Below are 22190 nucleotides of genomic sequence, written 5' to 3'. Positions count from 1 at the left end.
GGCCCATTGAGGGGAGCGCCGGGCCCACGCTCTCCCATGCACACAGCTCCAGCATCCTCCTCCTCCTGCTCCTCAGAAACCCCTGGCTTCCCCTGCAGCAGCCGCAGTCACACAGAATGAATGGAGCCGCCTGAGGAATGTGGACACAAAAGGAGGAATGTCATTCTGCTGAGTGCTAACCCCCAAACCAATGGACGTGCACACACACACACACACACACACACACACACACACACACACACACACACATACAGAACCCCACAAGTCCAGGCATGTTTAAACGCAGGGGGTAAAAAGTCTTATTATGGCTTCTATTTTTTTTAATTAGGGGATTTACGTACAAGACATTTGCACAGTCCCTCGAGACTGAGTCAGAAAAGATTTCTAAAATGTTGCATTTCCTGTTGATTACGATTGACCAGAGGACACAGGAATGGATGAGTTCTAAATTTGTTTTTACATTACATTGATTGTCCTATCAGATAAGCTTCAATTACTTTTTTTCCAGTGTTACAAGAACAAACAAGCAACAATGAGGGCAAAGGTCATGGACAGAAAACAGCATGACGGCAGATTTAACAAACTGCTCCTGAGAACAGGGGAAAATAAAACACTGGTGCAAAAACACAAGAGAAATATGAGTGAAGGAGACAAGAGATATTCTCAGACTAGGACATGGGGAACTTTTAATTATCTGTTGAACAGATGGTCATTTGAAAAAGTAACATTTTCAGGAGAACACATGCAGACACACAGGATGAAATTATTCAGCCAGATGAAGCGAATTGTTACAGTTGTTTCTATTTGTCTCTAAGTGTGTACGCTGATGCTTTCACACCAGCTAAGATGTGCTCAGCAGAGGTTTGGAGAGACTAGAATTATTTAAAATGCAATGGAGGGATGCTCACGTGGTTTATGTGTCAAAAAAATAAATACATTGCCCATTATCTCCCAGTGATCGTCCTGGGGTTATACGGTGGCCGACAGGGGTAAACGTGCTACAACGGCCCAAAACACTTATATTAGGAGAAACGCACTGCAATTTCAAAAACGATTAAAATATTAAAACACAAATGTGACAAAACACATGAAAATGAAGAAACATATTCACCAACTTGAGAACACATGCTCAGCAATTAGTCAATATTCACCAACTTGAAAGAACATGCGCAAACTAAAAGCGCTGCATAGACAAAGCGCTGCATAGACAAAGCGCTGCAAATACAAAACGCTGTAAATGCAAAACGCTGACACTCAAAAGTAATGCACACAGCTGGGACCAGAGCATTTGTTGACATTCAGGAGTTATAAAGATGGCCAACTGTCAACTTTGCTGTAAACTCACCTAAAATGTAAGTTTCATGGCTTATTTCAACAATGTGATCGCATGATTCCTTTTGATATAATTGCAGATCTGATGTAGGCTAGCTAGCTAATGTAGCTAACCTGGTCATTTGTGATATAGGCCTACTGAAAAAACATTTATAATTATTGAAAAAACTAACTCTGCAATATTGACAGTTGGCCAACTTTGTAATCCATCAACAAGTGCTCCATTCCCAGCTGTGTGCATCAATGTGTGTATCACGTTTCCGTTGTGTTTGAGCTTTATGCAGCGCTTTAAGTAAATGCTGCTCATGTATTATACATTTGATAATTCTTACAATGTCATTGTCATCTCAATCCAATTGTACAGCTCCCAGCAGACTGTTTACTGTGGTTTACAACACTGGCCGCACTATTAAGACAGGCAGCTGCATGTTGGTCTGACCCGTGTTTATGTAAGGACCGGGCCTGTAATTTTGCCTCCATGGTTACTGTTAATATCAGCCAGCTTTTTAATCCCAGGCTTTTAAACAAACCAAGATGTATCGGATCATAAATGCTTAGCAGAAATAACACATTTGTTCGAAATAATGTATTTTGCTCTGATGTTATGTAAATTAGTTTCATGCAATAAAAACATTTGGCGAGCAGTTTGTCGAATACATAATGGCTTGTTGTTGAATTTCTCATCACGGACAACCTTCAATTACACAATTAAGTGGTTTTCAACCCTCTAATGATCTTTGGGGTACTTCCAAAGGGGGGCTATAGGGAAAACAGTTTATCACCATTATTATCACTTATTTAACATTAGGACAGACCTTCAGTTCAAAGGATTTTTATCTCTGTGGTTATCTCCTGTCTGACAGTAAAAACAGATAAGAATGCCCTCTCAAACACAGGACAGATGGGGGTATGCAGTAAAAGAGATTTGTGATTTTGAGGACTTTTGGGTACCTGGTGTTTCCTTTCCTTATGTCATGTGGTCCAACAATAAGCCTTCATGCCACAGAGTAGCTCCACTCCTGCTTTTTCAAGACTGGTTTCCACCAGTCTAGACATTATAGAAAGGGGGGAAAAGAGAGAGGGATCCAGAGGGTTTGAAGTCCCTGCTTCATGCTCCACCCCTGGTGTTCCTGTTTTCCAGGTCTTTGTCCCCGGAACTTGCACTCTCTCCTGGGTGTCCACTAGGGTTTTCTGCTCGCATCTGGATCTCAGTACGACTAGCCTACAGTCCAGTGTCCTACAGAAACCACGGCCTCTCCTCAAGTTTGGAAAGAAAGCAAGAAAAGAAAGGAAGAAAGAAGAAAAAGACACCGTTTCGGCTACTTTTCCACCGTCTCTTCTCTCCCCTGGTTTATACGTCCGTCGCAGCTTTGAAGCAACAGTGTGATTCTGAGATTCTCGCCCTCACAAACTTTTTTACATGTTTGAAAACTATCATTTCGTCGCCTTTTTGTGTTTTTTCGATTGAGTCTGGAACTCGACATGTATCACATATTTCCGTGCTGTTAAACGAACGACGTTTGAGCAGTTTTCACGGTTATTTTTGGAGTTGTTCTACCTGAAGTTGTGTAAGCGGTGGCCTGAGCTGTGAATGAAGTATCTGTTGAAGAAATCAGCGCGTCTCCATGAGGAAACTCAGCGTGGGAGTCGCTGAAACTCTGTGCTAGTTATACACACCTGAGCGACTATACTTTTTTATTTTTTACTTATTGTGCTGTTGTTTTTAAGTGACACACCATGAAGCCGCTGTTGGTGTTGTGTGTAGTTTGCACGCTGGTTGTGTTGTGTGTGTCGATGACTGCGGAGCAAAAGTTGAAAAACTGCAACGACGTCCGCGCGGCGTACAGCTCCAAGGGCTTCAACGTCAACGATGTTCCCAACAAAGGAGTCAACGGTGAGTTGATTTTTATTTTTTTTTTTATTTCATTTTAACAAGTTTAGCCCTGTTATTAACCTGAAATACTGTAGTGTTTCCCAAAGTGGGGGGCGAGGACCCCCCCATGGGTCCTACAGAGGTTCCCCGGTGGTCCTTAGGCTAAGGATAACTTTTAGGCTAGCAGCTAGCCTAATGTGGCACTGTAACGGTCAGGTTTTTGATTTAGCATTGTGAGCTTCTCAATTACAGACAACACTGTTAACTTGTCAAAAGTCATAACCAGTGTTGCAAGAAGTTCCTAACTACAAGTACAAATACTATGATCTTAAGTACTCCACTACAAGTAAAAGGCCTGATTTCAAAAATAGTACTTAAGTAAAAGTAGAAAAGCAGTAGCTTCAAAAAACAAGCAAGTTAAAGAACTAATTCTGCAAAATTACCTATTTCAGAATAATATAAAATACAGAGCCTATTTTACATAACCACAGACTTATCAAAAGTAAAAGTACTGTTGATGTATATTGGATCTATTCACAGTATTATATCATTCGGTTGATTGTGTCCTGTTTTTATTCATGTAAGAGCATTTTTATATGGTAGTTTGTAAGTATGGACCACATTTAGATACCAGTGTTGATTACAGTTAGAGTACAGTACTGCAATATACCATATCAGAATATAATGTGTTTTTGCTCATAACTCACTTAAAGGTTTTCCAGAGGCTTTTCATAAATACCAAATCTAAAATGTAATAACGTTTTGTCATTGACATGAAAAATAAACTATGTCCCTACAACAAACAGTTAAACTGTCACTTTTGAACATGGACATTTTGTGCTTCTTTCAAAGTCTATATGAAAACATGGTTCATCAGGCATACATATTTATATATTTATATAAGTGTTAAATATTAGAGTGCATTGTTAAGTTTGGGCGAAAGAAGCAGTGAAACATTTGGGCATGCATTCCTCAGTCTAAAAAGCCCCTCAAAGCTCCAGTGTTTAAATATAGTCCTCGTTTAGGAAATACTTAGAATAGGTAATTCATAACAATAAAGGGTATAATAAACACACAGGCCGTGCTCCCAACTGAAAGAAGCCAGGCCTGTGTTTATTTTCAGGCTTCCTTAGTAGAGACTCTATGGTTGTGAAGTGCAGGCAGCCTGCCGTGATTTAGTAAACATTCCTGTGCATTGTGAACAAGGCTTTTGGATTTTATTCCTCTCAGTGCTTCTCAGATTTTTGTGGTTTTAAACATTTTCTGTGTAGGCACATGTTGTTCTCCTACATCTGCAACCATTCTAGATTGCAGGACAGGATGTTATGCAGCCACAAAGAGCGCATGGTAATAAATAGGAACTGCTATGTTTATAGTCCGGCAGGGGTGAGAAGGCAAATCAATTTAACTAATCACAAGTTAAACCCAAGTGATGGAAACTTACATAGGGGGGCTTTTACACTGAAGGCTTGAGGGGAGCAGGGGAAGGGGGTCGGGGTTAGAAATTCCACTGTGCCTTGCATACTTTAAATCCCTCCCTTCTCTCATTTCTCTTTCATTTATATGGTGGTTAAAATGAATATGCACAGACATATTCAAACCCTTAAATTCAGTCCAGTTTGGTTGCCAGTTTTGCAGTGGCTTCAGTATGACCTTCTTGTTCAAAATTACAGAAGTAGGTCACCCGGACATGGCCCCTGTCATGTTGGTGGCTTGTATTCTTTCTTTTTTTAAAGGCATATTTCCCTAATTGGAATGAATAATTAGCCATTTCCAAACCTTCTCACCTTAAACCTTTCAGATGTTTAAGTTGTTTTCACAGCTGACAAGGGTGTCCAACTTGTAAGTGTCCTCTTAATTGTACTGATGTATTTTATTAGTTAACTCTGCAGACATGCTGGACAATTAAGTCCAATCATTAGAATTTGAGTTCATTAGAATTTGAGTTGGACATAACTGTCAAAGAAGCGGAGGACTTATCTTTTCCTGCATTTCACACACGTTTATAGGTCCCTTTTTGTTTTCTGCCTGTATGTCTTTGTGATGCTAAATGTCATTGAAAGTACCCCAACATGTCTGTGTTAGTCTGACTTAATTGTCTTGCATCTCTGGGTTTTGAAAGAAGGATCTGAATGAAGGCCGTTTTATTGTGCAGGTTTGTATGCTATACACACGTGCCTTTTCCTTACAATAGGCTCCCGGTGTATGTCTGGGCCTCAATGAGCAGCTCTTTGTCATTGAAAGAGACTGAGATAATTGATCCATAGAAAACAACAAGGTCTACTGTCATTAAAGAGAGTTGGGGGTCTGCAGAAAGCCAAAACAACATACGGAAGCTCTTCAAATGTTTCAGTTGCTGGGTAGGAATGCCTCCAGATTTGACAGAGAATTAGTTCTACATTTTGTAATGCATTGTACTCCAAACATGAGTTCTCTTCTTATCATAACGGAATCTGTTCTCTAATTGAACTGGATGTGAGGTTACAGAAGGGTTAGACCCTTAATTTCCTGCATACTTAAACCACCATTTTAGTTTGAAAAGTTAATAACCGAAGTCGCAGATCATTGGAAAAGGCAGTTTCACTTCCAACATCTGCAGAATTTCAAATACTCAGTATAAGATGTAGTAAAATAACTTTGATCCACATAAGACTGCTGGATCAGAATATTTCCCTGAAATAATGGGCCCCTGTGATACAATCCAACCATAACTGCGCAGACTTTTGGAGCAGACACACTTTGAAAATCATACAGTATCTCTGCAAGTTGTCACAGAAGGAGTTTTTAACATGTTTACCTCCTTTGATACACGCATCATAAATCAGGTTGGTGGAATAATATGAGTCTTATTGGAGACACAGGATTAAATCTTGTGTTTCATAACCACAGACATCTTGTGTTATTGTTGGCAGCGCGGAGATAAGAATGTTTGTTACCATTCAAATTACCAACGGGCTCAGCCAAAGCCAGACTTTAGATTCGGAAAATATGTTTTAATGCAGTTAAACTAAAATGGAAACCCTGATTACTTTGGCATAGACATAACTAAGTCATACAGAGGAAGAGCAGTTAGAAATTCCTCGTTGATCCCATGGAATCAATCTCTTACCGCTCACGTGGCAGCATTTCAAGACCTCATTTCAAACTTTTCTTGCCTCAGAGGATGATTTGTTGAGGGCCTGTGGTTGAATACCTCACTTAAATGGGAAATAAATGAAGATCTAATGATGACAGATAAATAATGATAGTTATCGTAGAGAATGTAAATGGTGGTTTAACTCCCTGAACCAATCTGCTAATGGAGTGTTGCAATCCTAAACCCCATAAATAAGTTGGCATTTCCTGGTAGTTTTGACTTAAATTCAATGTTTTTGTAATGTGTTTAGATGCCTGTAATAAGGTCTGTGTTTATTACAAGCTTTTTGAGATTTTCACGTTTTGTTCTAGAACTTAAATACATAAGAAAATACCACACTTATGAATGTCTGAAGCTTTTTCGCGTCTAAAAAATTGATTGTTAACGAGTAACACGACACACCAGTCCAAATGTACCTTAGCGGAGGTGATGTAAAGCCATGCAGCTGGGATGTAGTATGTTTTATAGCCTAAGCTTATATAGCATATTCACTTCTGGTCATGGCATTTATGCTACAACTTCTATACAAATATATCAATATTTGGAGATTATCCTGCTGAACAAAACAAGGCTTATTTGTAGAGAATATTTTCTGTAATATTTCAAAATCCAATTGAAAAATCCCTTTGACTTCTGCTGAGAGACCCCTCGCTGTTCTTACTTTAGGGTCAGCCTACAAAAATAGGTCATCACTGCACCCACTGTAATGTTTATTTTTTCTTAACAGTTATATTTGATACCGTCATAAATGTTCAAAGGTATCCGCTAAGTAGGGTTACACAGTTGCAACATGGACTCTTCAGGCTCACAGCCGTTAACACTGCCCAGATTGGTATCTGCCATGTCAAAGGCTACTACATGGCAGGGCTGGACACTGCTTACTGCTCTTCAAGGGAAATCTGTTTTGGTTTACTCTGGCAGTGGGGCTTGATGTCATGCTTCAGGTATGGAACAATGGCAGAGATCAAAGAGAAGAGGGTCGTTTTCCCCTCCCTTCAGCACGAGGAGCGTCCCCGGCTCATAATCAGTTCAGTGCATTATGACTGAAACTCAAAGCGTGCATGACCTCAGTGCGTTGGCCTCCCGGTAAGCTTGAGACATTCTGCAGCCTCTCATTTTGAGAACTCTTTCCCCCTTAGCCGGTGGCTGCAAGCCCTGCATCTTCACGGTTCGGGAAATAACAGGTTGTGTTATTGCAATGACATTCAGCAGATAAGATAAGAGCAGGGAACTAGGGCACACACACTTGTCTGCAGGAGCTTTTATAGCTCAAAGACCAATATTTGAGCGGCTCTGCTCCGTTCAACTGCAGCCTGGTATTTTAACACCTGTAATAATTAACTAATAAACCCGCAGCCAAGTGTCTTACTCACCTCGCAAGGTCAATCCCATAAAACTCAAACTGCCCTCTTTGTTTTATGTGAAACACTTTGCAAGTCTTATCATTAAGAACCACTTCGGTGCTGTTCTCAGCAACGGTATTTCATTTGCCAGTCATTTTAGAAAGTGGTAGTAATAAAATGACAGTCTCTGTAATAGTTGTCCAAAGACCCAAAGCAGCTAACCGAAACAGAAAGGTGAGGTTTTATGATAAGGGCATTGTTCATCCTGATATCTGTTTTAGAAACATGCAGCTTCTTCCTGTTCCTGAAGCCAGGGAGGTCAGGAGTCCAAAACAGATAAAGTAGTTTTAAGTTGTAGCAGATATTGAATCAAATGGTAAAGCGATGAAGAGTATCCAATGGTGGCTTTTAAAATGTGCAAATTGGTATGAAGTTGAGATGTGGATCTGTTTTTGTACACTTTCTTGAAGACATTATTATGTTTGTCAAAAGAACAAATAAATGTAAGGACGTGTTAGAAGTTGTTCAAGAAATTGACAAGATGCTTTACATTCCTTTTTCTTATTTTGAAAACGCAGTATATTTTAACTTCCAAATTTCCAACAATTATAACTGCGGGCTATGTTTTCAAAAGATACAACACCATTACATGCTCCTTTTCTTCTTTCTCAATTAGTACATAAAAGAAGAACAATGTTTAAAGCGCAAACTGGTTGCGAGCCAGGCATAGAGGATCAAACCGATTCAGGTGTGTCATTTAATCTACGTCCCACCCATAGGTGTGGTCACGGCCAACGGTAAATCCACACATCCGAGCCTCCCTCATCATGATAGTCATAAGGAGAAACTCTCAGTGCAGTAAAATTACATTTAGGATTAGACTTGAAAAAACATTACACCAGTAGCAAATGCACGAGTCTTGAATCTGTGGTAAACGTAATACTTTGTAACATTGAAATCTGGATTTCATTTAAGAAAAAAAACAAATTGAAATCATAAACGTTTTTGTTTGGTTGCTTTGAGTCTAAATGAAAAGTTCTTCTTAGCACAACATCGTTCTGTCCCAAGAGGAGTAGGTTCCACAAACATTAATATCAATGATGGATTTGAGGAGAAAATGAAGAACACATGTGTGCGGTGGGGTTGATATTAAATAAAAACCCAACATTTAAGCCAGAGCATGCACAGTAATTCCTGATAACATTCCTGGGACATTGGATATACTTTTGCAACCCTTATATGCCTTTTTGAAAAACAGGTGTTGATGAAAGTTTTCTTTTGACAAGCAATTGCTGTACTTTTTGTTCAGGCGTTATCAGATATTCATTTCAACCCTTGGGCAGGTCAATGTAACCATTAATATTTTTGGGGTTTTGCCCCGCTAGGATCCTCGGAGATCAGTAAAGCAGCAATAATGTGATGGTTCCTGTTGCTCTCTGCCCTCTATATGTGACATCTCCTCCTCAACTGTTTGGCGAGCCTTCAGGATAATTGAGTTTAGGTATCATGAGGTTGAGCTTTTATGAACCCGGGGGAGCCTGGCTGTGTCTCGCAGCATCCAGATGGGTCCAGAGGGAGGGAGGGAGGGAGTTAGGGGGGGCAGCTACACGTGCCTGCCAGCTCTGCTCTATCTCACCGTTCTTATCAACTTCCTGCAATCGCAGCGTTGCAGCTTGGAGATCAGGGCTAGTGGTGTCCTGTTCTGCTCTGCCAGCAACAGCTGCCTTATCGTCGCTCCCAAACAAATGAGCTTATCACTGCATCCCAAAAAAAACCGACAGTGGAGGGAAGACGTTCAACAATGGTTCTTAAACTACCTGGATTTGTTATGTAGGGTTCCCACCTCATTTTTGGACTGTGGATTCTTAAGTTTCCCTCTCACGCTCATTTAGTATGCTCCAAGTGTAGCTTCAATTCAATAGCCGTGTTTCGACTGAGCGTCCGTAATTCCATCCTTCTGCATCCTTTGCTTTGCCCCTCCAAAATGGCCAAGTGAGTGACAGATCAGTAGGGGGTGGATGTTGTGTGTGGGAACATTTGAGCTCCCCCCTTTTTAGTCCGGCCTGCCCAAGCCCCCCCCTCCCCTCCTCCTTCATCGCCACATTCCTCACCGGACCACCAAGACCCGCACATAGGGAACTCCGGAGCTGGGAAACACATGGCAACAAAGAGGGACTCTCGGAAAAAGAGAGGGGGGATTTGACTGACAGGAAAGAGTATGGCACCAAGTTTATCTGAATATCCAGGAGAAGTGCTGGGCCAGGCAGGAGCCATTAAGAGTGTGTGTGTATGACACAGGCTTAGGGAATCCGGGGAGGTAACTTCATGCACTGTGACTCATCGCCGCACAGTCATACAGGCATGTACACACAGCCTGCTCCTCACCGAGCACCATGCCTGTCTAACACAGAACACTGTTTTAACCAGAGGGTCCACATTTGTTTGGCATGAGTGGCACCAGTTAAACTTGACTATCATTTGGTGGATCTGAGAGAAATCATGATCTGGCTTTGTGGTTGGAGTTGAGGGGAGCGACCCCCTGAAACTCCTTGTTAACACGTCGTCCCGTTTGCACGCTGTTGAAGCAGGGCGTCTCTTTTTTTTCTTTTTCTCCCTCTGTCCCGTCTGACAGTTCATTTTCCTCTCCCCCTGCTCGCTCTCTAGCAGCTCCTCTGGGAGGTTTGGTTTCATTCCTAATCTTTCCTTTCTTCGTCATCCCTGGTTGACTTCCCCTTCTTTTTCACCATCAGTGGTGGTTTACTGCTTTTTTGCTGGCATCAAGCCCTCTTGTCTGCTGTTAACCTTTTCTCTGTGCAGAAAAAGGCATTTTAGATGATGCCAAAAATACACCTCCTCCCTTTTTAACACACTTTGTTTAGAGTTTTAAATGTTAAGTAGGCACTAAAAACAAATGTTCACCTGTGATACCAAGTAGGGGAGTACACTATAACTTTTAATCAGAGAAAAGTATTTCAAATCTGGCTCGCATGCAGTGTTTGGTAAAGTGACTTGGCTCATGTAAATACCAGTAGAGGAAGTTTTATCCCAAATTACATTAAGTATTTGTCTCCGTGTCTAGTCTTAGACCCCCATGGGCCCCATATCAGGCTGGAATATCAGTGAATTCATCACACATACTACCTTTATCCTTTTGTGCAGTCGATGCTTGGTGGTTTAATTTATTTGTTCCTCTGATATTGGAGCCTCTTTGTTTTCTTTTGTGTTGATCACTCGGGCGCTGGTGTTGCTCAGCCAGCTGTGAGGAGTGTGGCGAAGGGGGCTGCGGGCTCTGATCCCAAAACTGCAGGGGTGGAGTGTGAACCCCCTCGCCTGACACGACAAGGCTCCGCTCTCTCACTGAAATCATTGCGCCGCGCAGCAACCAGCGCGGGGGGGGAGCGCGTTTTATGATGTAGGTGTAACTCAACCAAGGTTAATTGATTTCCTACGAAGCCGCAGCGGGATGGATGTCCGTGTTGATTGTCGTGATCATCATTAGGAGTCGCCAGAGGCCCATGCGGTAAGGGAGAGCGGCGAGGGAGCGAAGCCAGGGACTAGCCTGGGTGTTTGGGCTGAAACCCCAGCGCTGGGTGCTGGCCAGGCGAGCTGTAATCCCTGCTAATTACTCCCAAGGCCTACATCAAGACTCCCACTGACGAGGAAGTCACTCACACTTAGCTCACTTTTCCAAACTGCAGTTAGCATAATAGGTTTTCTAATATTTACTTAATCCCCCGTGTGTTGCTCACTCTTGCATGTATTTTAATATAAATGATATTGTTGTAGATCAGAAACCCCACTTTAGTTTTTTTTTCTTCCTTGCTTTTCCAAAGTCCTTTCTTCTGTCAAACAAAAAACTCCTGACAAGTCTTTGGCAGCTTCACACATCTCTGTGAATTTGACTGACGGGTTGATGCCATGTGTTAAAAGCAGGTCATCGCAACTCAAATTTAAAGCATGAGGAAAACAATGGCAGACGTCTTGCTGGCTGAGCGCGGGTAAGGGAAAGGGAGTGGGGGAAAGCGCACACATGAAAGGATTAAATAGTTTGTTAAATGATGGCTCCAAAGCTGCAAATCATTTGGTCAGCGTGTTTTGAGGGTGGTTTCTGCTGGCAGAGAAAGTTGCCGTTATGTGGGAAAGCGAGTCAGCGCGCCAGTACTCTACATCATCAGAATAGCAAGTAGCTTTGATTTATCGAGAGTCGCTACATATCTTTAAGAGTGCAATGGGCCACCCATGACTGTGGCCCATTAGACCATTGTACCGTTGGGTTTAGACTTTCTCGTCCCTTTGACAGTCCGTGATGAGTGCTTCTCTTCCCACCGCCCCTGCCGGTGTCCAGTTTCGTAAGACCCAACAGGTATATCAGAATCTTTGTTGCCCTTTTGGAGCTTTGAGCTTCCAGAAACCTGATCTTGTACCTGACCTCATTCTGCCTGGGGGGCTTCGTCGGGCCCCGTCCTGCCTCAACATCTGGTGGACTTCAGCTGCTTTTGGATGTCTGTTATAAACATTGTCAAAGAGCTCCCTGTCCTTAGGAGGGGTTCGCTGGCTTTTACTGGAAACCATGAAAAGTAATGTTTGCGTGTCAAATCTTTTTAAAAGCTCTCATATGTTTCAACAAAGTTGGATTTTTCAAATTCTTTTATGAGGAGTTGGAGGAGGGTTGTCGTTATTTATTATTTGGAACTTGCACATGCATATTTGACAAGGCCACAAAGACAGTTTTTAAGTGTAAAGCCCCTTTAGATAGTCGAATAAGCGTCTCTCAAGCAGTGTGTGAGAACATCTCAAAGAAGACCCATTTGTAGGCTCAACAGTAGTCAATTTCTCTGACGGCACAACAGTGTTTGTGCAGGGTCCCGTGGAAAAGCACTTGGCCTTAAGTAAAGAGTGTTTTTCATTTTCTCCTTTTTTAAAGTGTGTTTTCATTTGTGTGCCATGAGTCAGTGGAAAGACGGAGGGCTGGTGCAGAGGGACAAGCCAGGAAGGTCTTTTGTTTCTCTTTTTTCTCTCCTCCTCTTCTCTTCCCTTGTGATAATCACGCTGTGCTGTAACTTGTCCTATCCGTTTGTCTGCCTGTCTCTGCAAATCTTAAACATCACAGTCTCACTGTGTCTTTCACTCGCATTTCCTCGCTCACACACACACACACACACACACACACACACACACACACACACACACACACACACACACACACACACACACACACACACACACACACACACACACACACAAGGACGGGGTTGAAGCGTCAAAGGTGGAATCTGTAGTAAAAGCACTAGATCAAACATGGCATCTCTGCGGCTCATCAAAAGACACATAACCTGAAAGAAAGATGTGGAGAGGGTGAAAGAGTAGACCAGCTGTTGACGTGAATCATTGCCTCCAACTCCCTCTGATGGATGTTGTTAAGAAAAGATTCCCAGCTGAGGGACGTTAGGAAAGGAAAGTTGCTTTTTCCTGTATGCATGAATCTGAAGTCCATACATTATGTGACTCAGGCCCTCATGTGAAAACCATCTGGCTGAATGCTGAGGCCCGCACAGGTCTTTATGGTAGTCCAGCCAATCTCCTGTGGTTGCTGTATTTACCAGAAGGAAGTCAAACAAGTTGCACTACGTTTTTGTGGAGCCTGCTATAAAAGCCTAAATTCAAGCCTGTCCCAAAGACAGACCATTTTTGTTTGAAGTTTGAATTCCCCATAACTATGTTAACATGATTCATGGCGTCCGGCTCTTTTCATAAAGGCCGAACTTGCACAGGTGTTGTAAGTTTGACCTCTCGTTTTTCATGATGCCATTTCTTTGTTTGTCTATGTTTTTGTCCTTCTCAAACTCTTGAAGAACATAATGCTTTTTGTAGGCCAAATGTGTACTGTGAAGTGCTAAGAAGGCTACTATAGTGCACAGCATTTGAGTGGATTGACACTGAAATCTGATTCAACTTGTCTAGATGAATGAACTCCAGGTCATGTAATCTTTCCACTCCGCTCCACTCTCTAATGTCCCATTTCTTCACTTGAGCTCTCGCTCTCCTTTAATATATTTTCACAAAAAGATCTCTGCAAGATGCCTTCATTTCCTAGGTGATGAGCTGTAGACCTTTGTTTTTTTTGGCTGGCACAAGAACCTTGCCCAGCACAGTTGAATCAACAGCCTCAGACTTCCTCCCACATTTCCACCCTGCTATCAAGAGACTTTATGGAACTCGCTTCATGCCACAGCACAACAAGAGGTCAATGAGTCAAACAGGGTCCATTCTTTGACCACGAATGGTTTCATGTATTTTTGTGCAGCAGGTGAACTTTTGAGAGCCGCCCCAGTGGTTGGAATTTGGTTTTCTGACTTGGTAAATGTACTCTGGGAAGTCCAGGAGCGAGTTGAAACCCTGACAAAGCAGTGACCTGGGAAGTGGTGTAGGCAGGGAGCTTTTGTGTGGGGAGACAAAGCCGGAGATGCAGGGCCGTGACGGGAGAGGGAAACAGACAGAGCGAGAGGCCAGGGCAATGTTGTGGAATCTCCCCAGGGGCTTCTGGGTAAATGTTCATGGATGACAGCGTTTTGGAATGTTCACAAACTGAGAGTTTTAATTGGCCAGAGGCCCGGACTGGTTTAGTAATCAGAAATGGACTCTGGTGGCAGAGGGCTCAGATTTACAGAGGGGTTTGTTTGCGGAAAACAACCTCACGCCGGACAAAACGTGGAGGATTTAGTGCGGATAAACATTTTAACGTGACAATTTCTCACTCTGAATGACTCGGTCTGCATTTAGAGTTTTCTGTGAAGTAAATGTGTTTAAAAAGCAGATGAAGAGACATGGAGGTTGTAATGAGTTCTGCTCTGCCTCAGACTTGCCACACTTTCTCATCAGTCATGCCGTGTGACAAGTACATTTTGGCAGTTTTGTGTTTTGACAGTTGTGTTTTGGAAGAGATTTTAATTCCCGATTTATTTACTTATTTATTTAACATCATTTTACACAGACATTATCCAAAGCCCTGTGGCTGGCTGGTAGCTGAAAATACTCACTCCAGAGACTACTCTCCCCCTTAACCAACACTTCCTGCCTCATAAATGGATGTTGAGCATTGTTCTAAGAGTAGTAAATCTGTCATGTCACAAGCGGTGCAAACGTTTCCCTAGTTCACCACTACTGAGAGGCTTCCTCCCACAAGTAGATCCTGTTATTTATAAAGTTACAGAGGGTCTGTGTGATTGTTCTTTAATTAACCTCCAGCACTTCTGGTTGGCGCTGAATCATCATGGCTCAAATCGACAGTAGTGTCGTGGCTCATCATGTGAGGGACAGATGCCTTCTGGTCAGCTGACGACATGCCGGCTGACAAACTAATGTATCAAAGCTACATGATGAACACTACACGCTGTAGATAGAGGCAAAAGTCAGATGTATTGGACTGCTTTGTTAGTTTAGATCAAAGTTAGATATAACCAGGGTTTCACACAACTTTCTCAGTGAGGTACTCAGATGAGTACCTGGAGTCAGTGTTTGGTACTCCAACTTCTGGCTCCCCTCAAAGTTCCCATGAAGCCCTCTGTATCGCGAATGTCAGCGGGGGGAGGGTGGAGTATGAATAACCCAATTTGTCGCGTTAGTACGAAGGGATGTATCTATACAATTTCTGTATTTTATATACAGAATATATTAAGTCATACGCCTATTTAACTTTACAGCCGTCTTTTATGGGACTCAGCTGCTCTCTATTACTATGTAATGGAAAATGAACAGTGAACAGGATATTTGCAAAAGGAACTCTGTTAGGCTGATTCTTTTGCAACAATGTCGCGCTCATGGTACATCGTCCTGCTTACTACACAGCTCCTTACTGAAGAAAGACACAAAAAATACTTTTATTGAGTTTAAATAGATTTTATAATACCGTGATCACAAAATCGTCCATAGCAGCAATTTACTATTCAGAAATAACATTTTATTGTTACAAATATTATTGGGCTGTAATCACAGCCCAATAATATTTTCCTCATTAATGATGTGTTATTTCAACCAGCCGCAACCCATCCGCTATTCATTTATTTTCATGACTAGTCATGCTCACGTGCCCGCGGTTATATCTGCAACCCGTGCATATCTAGTCTACATGTGATTTATTGAACTACAATGATCTCCTTGGTTTATATGCAAGTCTGCATTAGATGACTATGGTGAACCTCATGGGGGAAACGATGCTGTTGCAGCAGCAAGAGAAAACGGCTTATATTCAAAGAAATATATATGGGCTCGAACACGGTCTGTACCAGCAAATATACAAATTCAGCATATGTGAACAATGAATCCAAATAGCAGCACTAAAACAAACTGAGGCAGACAGTTATGTTTTTATTAAGGCAGAAATGCAGATGTTCTGGTTTCAGTTTCAAACAGTCGCTGTAAAATATATTTGACTACTTAACTTTAAAAGTTTAAAACCGTCGCCCACTTCAGTTACATGTTTTACAGGCTACAGCCTAGTTAAGAGAGTGGTGTAATGTCTGAGTCATGGGTCAGCTGGAGCTTCATGCTCAAAACTGTTGCCACTCCCAGCGAGGGGCCGCACATCTACAGCATGTCTTCTGGAGAACACAGTAGACGTCCAGGTGATGCAACAGTCGCTCTGCAGGAGAGAGCTGCTTAACACTTAACTCCCCTAACGCTCAGCCTGAAGTGAGCGAAATACTAAGATCCTTTTCGTATTGAGAAGTAGTTGTCTAAATACAGCAATGTTGCATTCATTTCTCTACTTGTGAAAAAGTACAAAAGTCTTGGCGTCAAAATATAGTCCAAAACAAAAAGTCCTCATTATACAGAGTGGGCATTTTCATATTAAATACATTATATTATATCACTGTATTATAATTGATGATCCGATAATGTGAACATAATTTTATTTTTGCAGCAGGTAAAAGTGAAACAGAATTTTAAACTCCCATGTATCCTAATTCATAATAAAACATCATCATTAGTTAAATACATTTTGTTTTAATAATAATAAACTGCAAAGAACTTTAGCTGTCAAACATATGAATTACAGTTAAAAGTACAATATCCCAGATTGCATAAAATGCAAATAGTCAAATAAAGTACCTCAGAATTGTACTTCAGAAAGTTGACTTTATTGCGTTCAAACATTCAAGAGATAAAGTAAAGTGAGATGTCTTAAACTTTCAAAAAACCCAATCAATCACTGATTATAACATCAACTTGTCTGTCTTTACATGTTCTCCTCATTTCTTCTCACCGAGCAGCAGTTGAGTGAAACGCATTAGAGCCTAGAAAAAGACAGGTTTGGCAATGCTACCCTCCATTTCCTTTTGAAATACTTTTCAAAAGTCCCCCGCAAGCACATTTCAGGCTCTTCTGGACTTCCCTAATGAACCGAAAAGCATTATTGGTCTAGCCCGAACGGCTATAAACTTGTCATTACTATATTTTTGTAAGAGGCTGAAGTGTAGAACCAGAGTAGGTGGAAGTATCGCCCTGCCCTGATTATCTCCATATGAACAGCCGACCCTCTAATAATGGTTTCCGCTTACAGCATAATGTTGTTGAACATTTTCCCCCTTTAGCAGCCATTCTGCCACAGAGCACACCATGTTCACAGGATAATTAGGGTATAAGATAAATGCAATACAACGTATGACGTGTGTTACATTTATCTTGGCTCAGGAAATTCAGTTTTATAATGGGTTGGGGTTAGGGTTTTACTCTACTTAGAATGGTTTGAAAATCTTGAAGAATCTTTTTTCTCTTTGGTTACTCAAAGTATTATAGCTTTAAATAACATTTTCGAATCAGCAGGGAATTCTTTAATGTTTTTTTACCTTTCTACTTAACAAGTGAAACTCCTAGAAAACAAATTTATTCGAACCAAGCGCATGAAGAAATGGTCAGGGTGTTTTGACTAGAAAAAAGGGACTTGGAAAATCCTTTTTCAACTACTGCTGGCATGACGCCCTTCAGCAAGAGGCTGCGGTTGTACAGAGCGTGAATGTGTGGATGTTTGTTGCCCCCCCCCCCCTCCGCAGCTCCCCCCCCAGGCTGTAAATAAGACTGAGCTCTTAGTCAGCCTTCCTAGTTAAAGGATTTCTTGTAATATGGGGAGGAAATATCATATTGTACCAGAGCAATTTTCCTAAATGTACTGCGAAAACTTTGTGGTAGAAATGAGGACATTGGTGGCTCAGATACTTTATGTTCCTCCCTTCATAGTTTGCCTTTAGTTTTTACAGCACTAGACAGGGAGATTCCCTGCTAAACCCTGCACAATTATGGAGTCTTGAAAACTTTTATTCCATCGTGACAAATAGATGCATGGGTATAATTTTGAAAATGACACATTCATCCGTTTGAATAAAATGGTGCCTTCCCGAAGTTATTACCGAGAGAGGATACAAAAACAAAGGGAATTCTGCTTTCATATGACTGATTTACAAAACCTTGAACTGGTCACTGGGAAACTAATTAGATTTCCAAAATGGAGAGAAAGTGTTTTTGAAAGAGTTGTGTGAAAGAATAGTGTTTTATAGTCGTTAAAGATGAAAGACGGGGAAACAAAAAGAAAGTGGTGATCGACAGCATGCTGAAACAGGAAAGTATTTGAGAAGGGAATGACTTAGAAAGCAATTGCTATGATTTTGCAAATAAAATATGCAGCTATTCTGCTGCCTTTTAATCACTCCTGTCAACTGTGGCTTCACATCAAGCCCCATTTACTTTAACTGTCCAAAACATTTGAGAAAATCTAAAACGTTGCTCTTAAGATGTCACGCTTACAAGTCAAACTTCACACCTTAAAAGCAACATCACAGACTCCTTCAAAGACCACGGGTTCAGCTCTTCGGTACGAAGAGTCACAAAAACAGAAAGTTATCCAACAAATGGCACCAACCCCTGAACCCCCCAGGATAATTACACCCTAGGCGGAGGTGAGAAGACAGAGGAGAATGTTATGGCTGCGGGGCGTGCAAATTCACAACAGTCGGTGTGAGTAATGCTCAGCAGACTGGCAAACCTTCACATGTTACAGCAGGGAGCATAATATGCAGATTAATAAACAACATTTTGAATGTATAAGTGTTGTTCTTTACACTTCTGTGTATGCTTTGGGATGTTTTAAACTCTGGACATTTGAGGATCGATCAGAGAGACTTGGAAATACGTTCCCATGTTTTGAGATGAAATTGCCCTGGTATTATTCACCGTCTCAAATTACCTACATTCCGCTGGGATTGGATTAGTATGTAAATAGACTGTGAGCAGAGTACAGTTTATCATTTAATTATTTACAAATGTTGATGCCCGTTTGGAGGTTTGCTTGAGTCGCAGACCACCAGGCTCCAATTAGTGACAGGCGTCGGCGAATGCTTCGTGACATGCGGTCCCCCCGTGGCCTCTTTCGCGGCCCCCTTGGCAGTTTCAGTGATGAGTTCAAAAGAGTACAGAAATAATCCTCCAGGGACTTTAACGGCTTCAGATTGGGGTACATGTGAAGGTTTTCTATTTATGTTTTTCGCATGTGTTTGGAGTTTTACGACTGTTAATTACGTTTTTTCCTATGTGTGTTGCCGGTGTTATTATTGGAGTGATTGGGGGCTGAGTTAATGTGTGTGGTGGATGGGATGGCTGCTGGACAGGGGGGGGGGGGGGGGGTCAGAGGACAGGACCTCTCTCAGAGGAGTGGCTGTTAACCCCTGACCTCGCTGGTTATGCCTGCAGGGTGGTGGCGGGGGGGGGATTGCACCCTGAGGTCTGTCTGGTTCAGAGGCACATGATGGCAGGCAGAGGGGGCGGCGAGGTGTCTAATCTGGTTTTTGTCTACGAGGCGTTTTCACCTCCCCCACCATCCTTCCTCTGAGTTTGAGAGGCAGGACAATGTCAAAGGGAAGTGACTTATTTTATGAGCCATTTAAAAGGGGGTGATGGTCTCCCCACAAAGGGAAGGCAGGGAGATGTGGAGAGCTGATGAATGCCATGACACACAGTCACATGTTTGTTTACAAGATGTTGCTCTCTTGTTTTGACCACCATAAATGGCAGTTTTCCTCTCCTGAGCGACACTCTGACAATGCTCTGTCCCTGTGTCTTATTACATCTTAAAGTGCTTGGGAGGCTGGAGGAGTGAGAGGCCCCATTAAAGGAAATCTGTAGGGCCACAGAGAGCCAGTCTACCCATCACACAAAGACTATTCATGCCAGGGATGGTAGAAAAAGGACCCGTGCATCCACTGACGAGGCTCATTGTGAAACAGCGAAAACGTGTCACACAAAGTCCGGCGTGATGATAATTTTTATAGGATCTAACCGTTCTTGTTCGCTCTCTTGTGTTCCAGCCATTTTTCTCCCAGCGGTTTGAGAAATTGGCTGCCAAAATGTTTTCACAAAGTATGCATTAGCTAAGAATCTTCAGTATTCCGAGACTTAATCCTTTGAGATAACAATGTGACATTTGTGCAGACATTCCTGTGAAATATTGACCATCTCACTTTTATTTGTGTACTTTGGTAACTAGGGCTATTTTCCATGTGGATACAGCCCTTTTGATTGTAGGCTTGTGCTGCGGGCAGGCAGGGGGCCCTGCTGGAGGAGAGACTGGAGCGCTGTTTCACCTAAAAAGTCCACTCTCTGTGTGTGTGTGCTGCCTGCTGTACCTCCAATCACGCTGGTACAAAGAGCCATGTGTTGAGCAGCGATGTGATGTGTGAATATGTTTAGGTAGGGGCTGCCAACTGTGCCTGGGTATGTGCGACTCTGTGTGTGTGTGTGTAGGAGGGGGTTCGGTGGAGCGGGTGAGGGTCGGAGGGAGAGAGAGATGAGTTTGGGGAGAAGGCTGGGAGAGAAGGAGTGACTTATTTGGACTCGGTCCCAGACGAAGGGGTCCACTTTATGGCGCCACGGTGCATCCCTCCGGTGCCCTGTTTATATCATTGTATTGCTATGAGTCACTTCTGACCCTGCAGTTAATTTCTCAACATTGGAGCTACACTTGTATGTGCTCAGTTTTATGTCCATTATGGATAGGCCAATCTGAGAGGGTATATGTTGTTCTTAGAGCTGCTATGTTCAGTCGAGTAATCGAATAATCAATCACAAAAAGAATAATCACTGTTTAGGTATTTTACTAAAGCAAAAGGGAAGGAAATCGTTTTTCAGCCTTTTTAAATAACGAGATTTTCCGTTTTTCTGTTTCTAATATAATTTAACTTATTTTTAGGGGACTTTTGGACTTACAAAACAAGACCTTCAGCTTGGATTTTTCACCATTTTCTGACATTTAATGGAACAAACAATCATTCCAGAAAATAATATGCAGATGAAATGGGTAATGAAAGGGTTAAAGGCAGACCTAGATTGCAGTGGGATTAGCTTCATTCTTTTACCGGGACACGTCAGACTTTTAAAAGAAACCTGATATAGACACCCCCCCCCCTCTCATCATCTATGAAGAGCAATCCATGTGTAAAACACCAGAAGTCACAAAAGCTAAGTCCTGTTTTTCTAATAGAGGCTGGCGGGCATTTCTGTTACGTGCACCAAAAGAATGAAAACAAACTCAAGATGTCACCAGGAAAAAAATCCACACAGCTCGGGTTGCTATGGTGACATATTAAACATGGCAACAAGCAGTGTAGGTAACAGAACAACCCAGAGGCGTGTACTGGTGATTAAACCAGAGGAAATATAACAGCCTGAACCAAATATACAGTGCAAGCAATAAAGGGAAGAGAAGTTTATTTTAATGTTAAAAAAGATGGAATACAAGAGATAAAAGACGATGAACTTTACAAAATACATAAAAGATCATGTAGTTGTTGTCACTAAAAGGAAAAGTCTCGGATCTAAACTGTTAAATAATTTGTTTTAAAAAACGGTTCACCATTGTTCAGAAGAAAACCTCAATATAAAAATGAAAACGCAGGTTTATTTAACTTTGAGTAGCTTAAAATAAAAATGCTGATGCACCTCAAGGTTTCATATACAGTGATCATGTATAACAGATTTGACTGCACATACCATGTATACCCTAGAGTGAGCTTCATCTCTTTTGATTAGTCTGGGTTAAATAAATGAAGGCAATTTAATAATTGTAGGTTAAGCTCCAGTCAATTTGTGACATGGACGCCCTGTCAGTAGCAGTAACCTGCACACAGGCCTGGAGTCAGTGAGCTGAGCTGTTGGGGAAAACCGAACATGCCGTTGGTGCCTGGACGCGCTGAAAGGATCCCTGTGTTCTCTGGATTCCAACAGCCACGTTTAAAATAAAACATTATTGCAGCTGCGACTTCGCATTTCGTCCTCCCCTAAACCTCCTTTTTAATTGGATGTAAAACTTGCTTTTGACAAACTTGGCTGCCGCTGTTCCATCAAAGACAGCACTTAAGATTTGTACAATAGCAAAGGCTCAGAGTAGGCTGTGTTAAGATCCTGGGCCCGCTCCAAGCCCACGCTAATGCAGATCTGTTTAAAAATGTTACGTTTGTCCAAC

The 22190-nt window shown here is 41.9% G+C and overlaps 1 protein-coding gene across 1 annotated transcript in view; it reads left to right on the top strand.

The window, feature by feature from the left end:
- The first annotated feature begins 2492 nt into the window (after nucleotides 1-2492).
- Nucleotides 2493-22190, top strand: part of gpc4 (glypican 4) — a 31560-nt gene continuing 11862 nt past the window's right edge. Inside the window, exon 1 of the mRNA XM_010771761.1 lies at nucleotides 2493-3226. Coding sequence (XP_010770063.1) covers nucleotides 3070-3226 — 157 coding nt within the window. The 5' untranslated portion in view covers nucleotides 2493-3069. The remainder of the gene's footprint in view (nucleotides 3227-22190) is intronic.

Source organism: Notothenia coriiceps, unplaced genomic scaffold (genome assembly GCF_000735185.1).
Source record: "Notothenia coriiceps isolate Sejong01 unplaced genomic scaffold, NC01 NC01_scaffold00010499, whole genome shotgun sequence".
Lineage (NCBI taxonomy): Eukaryota > Metazoa > Chordata > Actinopteri > Perciformes > Nototheniidae > Notothenia > Notothenia coriiceps.
Note: the sequence above shows the minus strand (reverse complement) of the source record. Positions and strands in the feature narration are given on the sequence as shown.